Genomic DNA, 12,500 nt, shown 5'->3' on the forward strand with positions numbered 1-12,500 from the left:
AAAGAAGTAACACATGTTATGTCAAGTAAATGCTGTCAATAGTCTAACAGAAATTAAATATGAAATCTTCCAAAATAAAATTAGAGATCACCATAAATGGCAGTAAATCCTCATATTTACTTTGAAAACTGGATAATTGACTGGATTAACCAAAAGCTGCTTCATCCTCATAAAATTAAACTACATAGAGCATGCATGCTGTACATATTTGAAATAAGTCCAGTTTAAACAGCCTGAAAGCAGGCCACTAGTAATAAAGTCTCACACTGGAAGAAACATCAACATGTCGGCTTTGGCGCAACCAGAGGTGAAACTTAATACTTCAAACAACTTCAAAAATGGCTATCAAGATTTAAAAAAGAAAAGAGTTTATTTGTGAGCTGTCAGACTTACAACTGTTATAGCTGAAACGCTCTGCTTATTGTAATAATGTAATGTTTGTTATAATTGCTCCTTTATTCACAATTTAGTTTTTGTTAATGTTTAACAATGTTAATTAGTTTTTCTTCTTTTTTAAAAGGTTGAAAGTAGAGCTGAAAAATATTTAAATACTTATGCTTTATATACACATACATATACGCACTCACGCAAATGTGCAGTGTTGTATGTGTATGTATATACATACTAATTTTTCTGTATATAACTCTAACTCAACATTATTAGACATGCTTTTAATATTTCTCCATAATTTCAAACAATTTTTTTTACCAGAAAGTATCAAGTAGAAGTATGTAAGAAAAAAGGTGAGACTAATTGTTTAACTTAGGGTGTAAACTGAACAAAAATCATAAGAAAGCAAACGTTATATACAGTACATATATACATATTTATATATACACACATACAAAGGTCTGAACACACACCAGAATGACAAAAAAAGCAAGAATATTCAGAAGAAAGAAAACTTCTGATTTGGCAGTCACAGTGCCAGTAAGGCATTATGTAGACATTTTGCTGAATGAATTGTTGTCTTAAAGTCCTCATTATTAGTGTTTGAGAGAGAGGATGTGCAGCATTGTTTATAATGGCACTCAGATAGGTTTTAATTCTCTCCTTCACCACTACCTCCAGGGTGTCTACAGCGTGCCCCATAACTGATCCTTCCCTTTTAATTAGCTTGTTAATTCAGTGGACCTCTCTTGAAGTGATGTTACCTGCCCAGCACACCACAGAATAGAAAATCGCACTGGAGTTATAGAAGATGTGAAGGACGTCACTACTCACATTAAAGGAATGCAGTCTCTTAAGGGAAAAAAAAATCCTGTGTAATGAGACCAGTCAAACCTGTCATTGTGGACCTTGTCACAGACGGCTGGGGTTTTTACCTGGCCGGGACACCTAAAAGGAACGGAAGGTGGCATAAAAAGCTTCCGGGTCAAGAGGGTGCAACTGCCCTGGACAAAAAGAGGACCACGGGAAAGGGACAAAGAGGTTCTGGCCTGTTGTGACCCGTGGCCATCACCAGGGGGCGACTTAAGCCTCGAGGGACCTGGAGACAGTTACTTCCGCCACACTGCAAGATGGCGGAGGAACCTGCCAGGGACGCCCGGAGAACTTCTGGTGCAAAGGGCAGCACTTCCGCCACACCAGGAAGTGTTGCCGGAAGTTCGTCATCGGACACCTGGAGCACATCCGGGCGGGAAATAAAAGGCGGCGCCTCCTAACAGTTGGGGAGCAGGACGAAGCTCCCAGGAGGAGATTGGCGGCCAAGGACTGAGGAAGAGAAGTCTAATTGTGGTGATTATTGCGGACTGCATTGTGTGTAATGGTGGGACTGTGTTTATTAATGAAAAATAAACGTGTGAATTTTATAAAGATGTGGTCTCTGGGCACAACCCCCATCTATATATGCTGTAAACCATTTACAATTGCACTTGTTCTACAGCAATGGTAACTGTCTCTTTAGATTTTAGACTGAAAGTGGTCATAATTTTATTACTGCATATAAAATATAATGGTTGCAGCAATAGCTCATCTTTCAATAAATAAATTACTGATATTTTATTATCAATATACTATTTGTCTTTTTTTTTCTTTTACTGCTCATACTTAATGCTTTGTCTAATGAAAATGGATCTCCAAAAGATGAGAAATTCAGAGATTGCAGCTCTACTCATGCTAGACTTGGGAAGCAAGTGTACTCACTCAGCCTTCTCTTCTTGCACGAGAAACGCAAACACCATTTTGCCTTGGCTGAGTAACAAATTCACTGTCCCTAACATATCCCAAAGTAAGTCATAAAGAGTGCCACAAACAACCTTAATAAAAAACAATGACACAAAGCCGTCTCCTACCTCATCACATCAAATAATCTTCTCACAGAATGCAGTTTTGTTGCCAAGTGGGGAAAAGTTACACAATCAAGAACCAAGCCAAACATTACGGTTTTTCCATCTTCAGAAAATAACCTGAACACCAATTTGAGATCTCAGTGGTAGATGCAAAATAATTTGTTCTTGAGAACCAAAAATGGATTCTCTAATGTGAATGACATCGTAGTGATAACAGATCTGTCTTACGACATGCCTTTTAATTGGATTTGGAGACTAACATACGACAAACATTTCCATGCCCATAAACAAAAGGACACACCAAGGTTAAAAAAAAAAAAAGTAATGGTAAAGTTTTACTCTTCTAGGATATTTTTCTAACATTAAGGATTTAACTTCTGATTAATCTGGGATTATCATCTAAGAACTCATTTCTTTTATCAGTACAGGAAATAAGGAAGCAAGAGTTAATGCGGGATGCAGCTGTTGTCCTAGCAAAGTGGAAACCCTCTTTCTCAAAATCTCACAAACTGCATCACCTGCTGGCTAGACGCAGTTTCATTCTATTTAATTTATTCTTACAGGCTCTGATCACTTAAACAGATTTACAGATATAAATCAACTTATGCTCAAAACATTTCCATGCATATCTATTTAGGTGTACTGTACATTGACAGAGTAATAAAGAGGGCTATACTTAGATTGAACAGTTTCCCAAATGAGAAGTTTATGTAATATTAACCTGGCAAGTAAAGCAAAATTTTGGAAAAGGGGAAATAAACCTAACAGAGGATATGGTTAGGTGACTTCACAGAACAGAAAAACAAAAATTTTCAGTTAGCAATGTTACTGGAGAAACATTCATCTAGCTGCTCTATTGTAATAATTAATATCTGGTAAACTGCGTATTCCATGTGTGACAATGAATAACAACGATCGTAATAACTCAACAATCTGAAAGGCTTACCTGCTCAATTTTGAAAATGTGCTGGTTAAAATAATGCTGAAGTCGCTCATTGGCAAAGTTTATACAGAACTGTTCAAAGCTGTTATTTTCATAGTCTTCAAATCCAAAAATATCAAGGACTCCAATAGAAAGGATCTGGAAAAGTAATTGGAGCCTGGTATATAACTTATTTTGGAATAGCTGATTTAGTATGCATTTTTTCCTCATACCACTTATTTATTCTTTAATATACATATTACAAGTAAAAGTGAAGCAAAACAGAACAATGAGAAGACAGAAAAGTGACACAAGAGTAATATTTATAATTAAATATAAGGTGAACGGAAATTTTAGGAATGAGTAAGTTACAATACATTACCAGCTACATACCTAATTTAAAAAAAATATGTCCACCAAATCCAATGAAGGAAAGAAAAGTTATAAAGTTATAAACATGAACAATAAGTGAAGTAACAGATTCAAAGGTTGCTTGATTAATTGCCTACCTTTGTGGTCTCCTCCAGATCCTTCGTGTTGAATAATGCATGGTTGATTCGGAACACAATCCAGTCGAACAGTGCACTGTAAAGTGATTTGGCCATAGAATCTCGCACAGTCCCAGCCTGTAAAACAGACACAACAGGGTACATGGTGAGTACTGTACAAATGTGAACAGCCCTCATTATGTCGAGTTTCTTCACCAGTTCATCCAGCTCAGGCCATTCAGCATTGACTAAATCAATGCTAGTCATCTGTTATTTGCAAAGAAAGTAAATGGATCTCAGACAACTTTTAATCATAAATGAAAGACTAAAAGTGTGACAGGTTTACATAGCCTTGGTCTAGCAGATGTCACAAAGTAAGTAAAATCTATGGAAAGTACGTTCTGCCTTGCCTCAACTGTGAACTTTACACAGTTTTCCATAGCAAAATGTCCAGTAGACTATGTTGGTGAGTCAGTTGTGTAAGTTGCAGCATCATGTTAAGACAGCGATAGCTTTGCAGTAGGTCAAGGGGTGACAGTGGCTACAGGTTTTCATTCTAACCATTAACCATTTACCACTAACCAATTAGAGACCAGTTTTTGTTGTTGATTATTATTATTTAATTGATTTGCCAATTAAAGGCTCAGACTCTTTAAATCAGGGGTGAGCAAAGTCAGTCCTGAAAGGCTGCAGGTTTTCCTTCTAACCATAATATTAGTTAGTGACCGGTTTTTGCTGCTAATTTAACATTAAATAATTTGCTTATTTAAGACACAGACCGTTTAAATCCGGGGGTGAGCAACATTGGTCCTGGAGGGCTGCAGTGGCTGTGGGGTTTTGTTGCAACCCAGTTGCTTCAAGAGATGTAATTTATTGTTGGTGAAACACTTATTGCTCAGGTGACATTTTCTGCTTCATTTTAGTGGTCTCACTTGTTAACATTTCCCACCCTTACTTGCTTATTTTAGTCTTAAACAGCTGTTTTCACTGTTTTCATGGCTCCTAACTGACAAAGGAATGGGAAGTTCTTCATATAACTTGTTTCCATTTACACCTGTGTGGATTCACTGTACATTATTTGGTTTAAGAAAATACTCAGAAGGAAACTGAAGAAAAGGTGAAGAACTGAAAATTACCGTTTTAAGCTTTATATTATTTGGATGATATCTTTAGAAAGAAAAAATATTTCCGAATTAAGAATGACATGACATTGCAGAGTTAAAACACTTCTTCCTTCTGCTGCTCCTGTTAGGGGTTGCCACGGCAGATCATCTTTTTCCATAGCTTTCTGTCTTCTGCATCTTATCTCTGCTCTTTTTAAAGCACTAACAAGTCATACTATTAAATAAGACTAGGGGGCTTTGCCCCCTGCTTGCTTCGCTCACCTAAACCCCAGGGGCATGCTACGCACCAGCCACTTTGCATCTCTGCTGCTCATGTTGTGGGGGGGACGTTGTCGGGTTGAACGCACGCTAAGGAGATGCAGCCAGATCAGCTGCTGTGCCGAGCTGCGTGTTCTGCTAGTCGCGCTGTGCGTCAATCATTTAAAAGCCTGTACAGCAGCTGTCCTTTTGTCTCACGGGACGTTAAAGTGTCTCTGAGAAAATCACGTATCGTCTCCTTCCAAGTCTTACAAGATTTTTTTTTATAATAGAGAGATCTGTTATTGGCAAGGATTGTTTTCTAATTAAGCAAATGGATGGGAAGAAAAACCTGCAGCTACTATGGCCATCCAGGACCACCCTTGCTTTAGGTCAAAGTGAAAATCGTACTAATCAAAGGATCATTTCTGATATGAGATCCATCCCTCCATCCCTGAGTACTGTCAGAGGACAACCTGATGCAACAAATAAAATGGGTAAAAGAATTGAAATGTTCTATAGCTGGGATCCAAGGAACCATTTGAGACTGAAGGTAAGTACTCAACATTTAGGTTTGTGGCAATTCCGGAGCTGAGTAAGCAAAAACTACCATCTTTGAAAAACTAGTAAAATGATTTACCAGTGTCAGAATACCCTCCCATTTTATTTGACTTCCATAGTCAGCTATCACCAGTACTTAACATGGACTTCACATTATGATGCACAAAGAAGAAATGATTAATTGCATGTGGATCTATAACCTAATTTTAGCCATTTCTATTTAATGACAGAATATTTAGAACTAATAATAGTTTCTAAAATGAAAATAATAATGTATCCCTTTGGCCCAATTCAGACTAGTTTAGTGATATAGTTAGGGATGCGAGTACAAAATGTTTAAACGCTGAACTAATTTTAGGTTGAAAACCGGTTGTACCTAAGCCCAAAGACCCCAGCTCCAAATCACAGTGTGCTTTACAAAGAAAACAAAGTTTCAACATAACCTCCTTGTCTAATTGCAGGTCACTTCTATAATTCAAATTGGCAAAACTAAATCAAATCAAGTCGGACAAGAAAGTGACCTCTGACAGACCCTGTTAAAATAGGTCTTGAAACCTTTCTTCGCTGGTCCTCCACATTTTATGTGGTCTAATGAAACACATGATCAGAATTTATACATCCAGTCAGTGCTCTGTCTCTGGCAGTTGCACCTTTTATAACTAGGGCAAGGAGGTAGCAGTGAGATTACAGTCAAACAGCGTCCACAGAAAGCGGACCTTAGTGAGTCTGAGACACTTATTTGTGTAGTATAGGCGGTCATACTAAGAAATCTGTCAGAATTTTCTCATATTTGGAGCACAATAGGGTGAGCACAATACAAGCAAGAAATGCTTAGTATCATCGGTAACAGCAACCGACGTCAGTGCCCACATGCTGCTTTAACTACTTTAAGCACTGATGGTGTTACTTGAAGTTGGGCTACTTGTTAAACTTACAGGCACATTGGTAGGTGTATTGTTCAATGTTTTAGTTTTCATAAAAGAAAATGATGCGAGTTATTAAAACATGTTTAAAACCACAGGGCTAATTGTGCTCCAACAGTTATTTTTTTTAATTCCAACTGGAGCAGCAGCATGGCTTTTGTGTTGTTTTAGTGCCTCCTTTTCAGAGTCTGTGGATTCTCTCAGTAAATGAGTGATCAGTATTGGTAAGATGGCAAGTTGCTGGAGAAGTAAGGCCACACAAGTAAAATAAGAACTATCTTATCTTACTCTCTGTTGAGTAAATTGTCATACTGTATCTACTGTAGTTGAAATACGTTTACCCGGTCTACCGTTCAAATTCCTTTTTACACAGTGGATTTAAATAAAAAAAAACAAACAGAAGCAGCCTGAATCAAGCTACTTTACTGGCCACATTGTGCCTGCCCTGTACCATATGCTCATCTAAGCAAGTGGGGAAAAATCAGAAAAAAGAAATTGCAAAACCAAACAGGAGAATGGATGATGGTGCAGGTCTTAAACCCCAGCTCCCAATGTTTAACCACTAAACATCCTCATTAGCTTAAAGCATGGAATAAATTATGGAGACTTTGTGTCACACCAGTAGACATTCTACAGGCACTTGGTGGTCCATGTGGCCTTCCAGTACAGTACTTTGCCAAGAATAAGATGGACATTAAATCTGCCTATTTTGAGTTGCTGTGATTTGACATTAAAAAGTTTTGATTTTTTACGTAAAACGTTAACTAATTTTCTTGGATTTTACCATCTCTTCTTATAGTATTTGCAATGACTTTGACTTCAAAATGACTTTTTGAAGAACATTATTTACATACAGATACAGTTGTGCTTGAAAGTTTGTGAACCCTTTAGAATTTTCAACATCTCTGCATAAATATGATCTAAAACATCATCAGATTTTCACTCAGGTCCTGAAAGTAGACAAAGAGAAACCAGTTAAACAAATGAGACAAAAATATTATACTTGGTCATTTATTTATTAAGGAAAATGATCAAATATTACATATTTGTGAGTGGCAAAAGTATGTGAACCTTTGCTTTCAGTATCTGGTGTGAACCCCCTTTGCAGCAATAACTGCAACTAAACTATTCCGGTAACTTTTGATCATTCCTGCACACCGGCTTGGGGGAATTTTAGCCCATTCCTCCGTACAGATCAGCTTCAACTCTGGGATGTTGGTGGGTTTCCTCACATTAACTGCTTGCTTCAGGTCCTTCCACAACATTTCGATTGGATTAAGGTCAGGACTTTGACTTGGCCATTCCAAAACATTAACTTTATTCTTCTTTAACCATTCTCTGGTTGAATGACTTGTGTGCTTAGGGTCCTTGTCTTGCTGCATGACCCACCTCTTGCTCTTGGAGTGATCTTTGTTGGTCGACCACTCCTGGGGAGGGTAACAATGGTCTTGAATTTCCTCCATTTGTACACAATCTGTCTGACTGTGGATTGATGGAGTCCAAACTCTTTAGAGATGGTTTTGTAACCTTTTCCAGCCTGATGAGCATCAACAACTCTTTTTCTAAGGTCCTCAGAAATCTCCTTTGTTCGTGCCATGATATATTTCCACAAACATGTGTTGTGAAGAGCAGACTTTGATAGATCCTGTTCTTTAAATAACACAGGGTGCCCACTCACACCTGATTGTCATCCTATTGATTGAAAACACCTGACTCCAATTTCACCTTCAAACTAACTGCTAATCTTAGAGGTTCACATACTTTTGCCACTCACAAATATGTCATATTCAATCCTTTTCCTCAATAAATAAATGACCAAGTATAATATTTTTGTCTCATTTGTTTAACTGGTTTCTCTTTACCTAGTTTCAGGACTTGAGTGAAAATCTGATGATGTTTTAGGTCATACTTATGCAGAAATATAGAAAATTCTAAAGGGATCACAAACTTTCAAGCACAACTGTATTAGGAAGAATTATATGCAGAATTTAAATGTTCTGATTCATTATGAAATTCGGCAATGGAATTTTAGCTATGTTAAAAAATAGAGTCTTTGGCATCCTGGGTTAAGTGAAAACACCAAGATGTGGGCTGCGAGGAGTCTGCAAGCTCTCCCTGCGTCTGCACCACTTTTTCTCCAGAAATTCTCATTTTCCTCTCATATATTAGATTAAAATTCTATTTTATACTGAACCTATTTGGTTATGTGTGTTTGTGTTTGTGTGTGTGTGTCTGTCCTGTAAGGGACCCAATGGAACCAATCAGCCACTGTCATAAGGTATGTATTTTTCACTTTGTATTCATTAATTTGCTCTAAATGCTTACTTATCTTCTTAATTGGTGTCTGAAATATTTGTGAAAGTTGTAAGACACTGCCTTTTTTAATAAGAAAACTATTTAGCATAAGAAATAAAAACAGTTTTTACTTTTCTGGGCAGGCAATACCAGACAATAAGACATTTTATTATGAATGAAATGTTTCCTAACATTTATGCAAAATATGGTCATTCTTTGCTGCTTTTAGATTTTAAGTTGAAGCAGAAACCTAAGTCAATTTTACTGTAGCCCTATTCATTACACATTTTTATATATTTGTTATATCTTTTACCACACTGTGTACATTAAAATAATATAGCACTTTCCACAATTTTTTATTAGTGAGACAATCAGCATTTATTTTCTTCTTTTTTTCACCTGTGCTTAAAACGATGACTGCCACAGTGACAACAGGTAAATTTGTTCCTAATGTCAATGCAAAATAAAAGCATTATTTTAAAATTGAATGTATTTTATTACTCAGCAAAACTCAAATAAAAAAGGTATTTTCTCTAAAAGTCGAGTTAACTGGTAGTTGTAGTTGGCACAAGGAACAGAAAATTGGCAGTCAGTGTGTAAGTATCAATGAATGATGATATAAGTGAAACAGAACTTATGAATGGTAATTTCATCATAAATGTTGAAAGCTTTCACCTGAAATGACAGAAATTGGGGGAAAAAAACAACTTTACAAAACAATTGTGGTGCCAAAAACTTTCAAGGCGCATTTCTCAAGAGAAGTGCAGCTAAGCCTGTCTTCACAGGATCAGCAGCGCATATAATCAAATCAAAGCAGCCACATTTTTCGTGATTTCTTGCTCATCTGCATGACCAAATCCTGCAGTCATAAGCAGGTTGCCCTTTAGATTCCATAATGAGGTTATTACTATTAAGACTGAGGGATGAAGATAAAGCAAGGAATATTGTGTAAGAGTGGAGGTCAGGAGGAGGGAAGTGGAGAGCAATATTAGTTGAAAAGAAAGATAATAATGTTTTATATGTTTGACTAAAGTCCTAGAGGGTGTTTTGAAGGGTGTATGCATATAAGGGATTAATAAAGCATACCAAGTGTAGTGTCTTTTGCCAAATATTTCTTGTTGTCTCCACAGGGCTACTAGTCTGTTTTTAAAGTACTTTTGACAGTTTGTTATAGTCATATACACACATCTAAAGATTGGAGTCTGAGCCTGAAAGGGGTATTGAATGGTGCTGATCTGGTAAGTGGCCAAATATGAAGTTCTGTGTACTAAAATATGTGAGTGAGCGTTTTTCATTTAGAGTATATGTTACTTTTTTCATAACATAGCAAACAAGCATACCTGAAAAAGAGCAAGAAAACCAAACCTTGTGCTATTATTGAATTTCTGATACAGAACAACAAGTCTTGGGAGATTCAATCTTGCTTTGTCCATGTGGACTGGAGGCTTTCTCTTCAAATACTACAGTCAAGAGCTACCAGTATAATTCGTGTTATGCCAAACTGAGGCAAGGAGAATGGAAGATTGATTAAGGATCGGGAAATGGATGAGGCAAAATATATGGTCAGAATTGTGCATGGTCAAAACCAAAAATGAGAGACTAAACCCTGGGCCAAAAGCAGAATGTCAAAGTCAAAGGGAAGTAAGCTAGAGTCCTATAAAACAACAAAAACAAAATCTGAAAAAAATACCTAATACTTTTATTTTCAAGCAGCATCTCCGCACACAAAGATGCTGACAGATCCAAGTGCCTGTTTATGCAGCATCACAGAAATGGAGTCATGCTGTTCAAACTCTTAAGACATATCCCTAAACACCCACAGTCACAACATGAGCATGACTGCTCAGAATGGTGGCATATACAATAAAACAAAATGAGATCATAGCAAAGGCCCAAATAAGACATTAATAAAAACAAAACTATATAGGAACTAACCAGCCCAGAATTCCATTAATAGTTCAAACAAAGTATAAACCATACAGCTCTACAAAAAAAAATCTTATTGAAAGACAGAAATAATTCTTAAAGAAGCCCAACCATTATAATTTGTGTAGTCCTATATGGGGGAGTAGACAAGGAAGCGGTGGTAGAGAAGTTAAGAAGTGTATGCAGTACCTGAGCTGTTGTGCGGCCAGATTAGTAGTAATTGTTTCAGGTAACTGACAGATTGTTACAGGAATTTTGTTTGTTTTAGTGCACAAGTAGCATATAAAGAACAGTGGTTTAGAATGAAAAGAATGAATGCTTGAAAAGGTATTTATATGTGGTTTCATGAAAAATGTTATCTGATATTAAACTCAGCTCCACCATTGAAAGCGTACTGGAGAGCAAAAGGCTTGGTTTTAATAAAGGGTGTTTTTTATTTCTCTCAAATTCAAATCACTGCATGATTTCTATTATGTGGTTGTTGACAATTATGCAAAGAACCTCTGGAGGTCAGACTTTTGTTTTCAAATTATATCAATCTATTAACTGGATTTTTTCAACTGTTTTTTTAAATTGTATTGTCAAAGGAAAGTGAGCTCTATTTTTCAAAAGATGAGGACAGTTGTATCATAATCATGATGTGCTGGATACCATTGTATTTTGGGAAATGCTACTATTTATTAACAAGGGGTCTTGAATAAAGTGTGCAGAGATTTCACACAAAAAGCTGAGTTTTTAATCTAATTTTGAATTAGTTTTGCCTTTATCCACCAATCTGCAACTTTCCAGCTACATATTTCAGAGTAACAAATTACAAATTCTTGCACACTGTTACGGTTTGAGTGTACTAGTATATTATACCAGAGTGAGTGGGACAATCTGACTTTTGGGGTATTTGATGCTGTGTGTGTGAGAGTTGATGTTTCTGGGAAATATATGAGATGTTTTCCAGGATGTTTGACCCGACTTAAGGCCTTGGAACAAGACTCACTTTGAACACTGTAACTAGCTAAAGAACTTCATTATAAGCCTTTGAAAAGTAAGACAATGCTCACTATTTCAAAATCCTTTTTTTTTTTTTAATTTTGTATGTATACTGTATGTTATGAAGCTGATTGTTAAACAGAAAATAAACTAAAACTCACCTCTGCAAGCTTATATGGTACAATGAGCTTCTCACCCACTGTCACAGTCTTTCTGGTCGTGAGGGCTTCAAACAACATTTCTTCCTTCACCTTTGAAAAAATGAACATAAAATGCATCATTAAAACATCATGAACATAAAAATGAATCATTAAAAATTGTTTAATGTTTTACTTCATTCCAAGCAAGGCCAATGTACTCCCACCTGCTATCATGGACATTACTCCTGATTTAAACCTGCTTAATTTAAGAACATGTAATTAATAGCATATTCTGAAACACATTACCTTAATTCTTCAAACTGTTAGTAGTGACAATGCCTGTACAAAAAATGTGTTTTCCATTATCATTAGTATGAAAAAAGACTTGTCTCAAGAACAAGCCAAACATCTTAATTTTCCAAGAAATGAAAAACCGGTCATTTGGAAGACTTCACTCCCCTTTCAAATGAAAACAGCAGAATAAAGATTAATCTTGCCATTATGCTCATTTAGAATGGTCATATCTCCAAGCAGACAACATTATTACCAGTAATTTACAGAGTACTCGGCTCTCCCAAAGGAGCGATGCACTCTCTTCTTCTTTCACCA

The 12,500-nt window shown here is 36.5% G+C and overlaps 1 protein-coding gene across 7 annotated transcripts in view; it reads right to left on the reverse strand.

Annotated features, from left to right (window-relative positions):
- The window catches only part of myo9aa (myosin IXAa), a 470,016-nt gene that overhangs the window by 127,545 nt on the left and 329,971 nt on the right, over positions 1 to 12,500 (reverse strand). For all 7 annotated transcript variants that reach the window (XM_039773456.1, XM_039773459.1, XM_039773460.1 and 4 more), the window contains 3 exons: positions 11,913 to 12,002; positions 3,723 to 3,839; positions 3,238 to 3,372 (listed from right to left, as the gene is read on the reverse strand). In XM_039773456.1, coding sequence (XP_039629390.1) covers positions 3,238 to 3,372; positions 3,723 to 3,839; positions 11,913 to 12,002 — 342 coding nt within the window. The remainder of the gene's footprint in view (positions 1 to 3,237; positions 3,373 to 3,722; positions 3,840 to 11,912; positions 12,003 to 12,500) is intronic.

The sequence above is a fragment of the Polypterus senegalus genome, chromosome 12, assembly GCF_016835505.1.
Source record: "Polypterus senegalus isolate Bchr_013 chromosome 12, ASM1683550v1, whole genome shotgun sequence".
Taxonomy (NCBI): Eukaryota; Metazoa; Chordata; class Cladistia; order Polypteriformes; family Polypteridae; genus Polypterus; species Polypterus senegalus.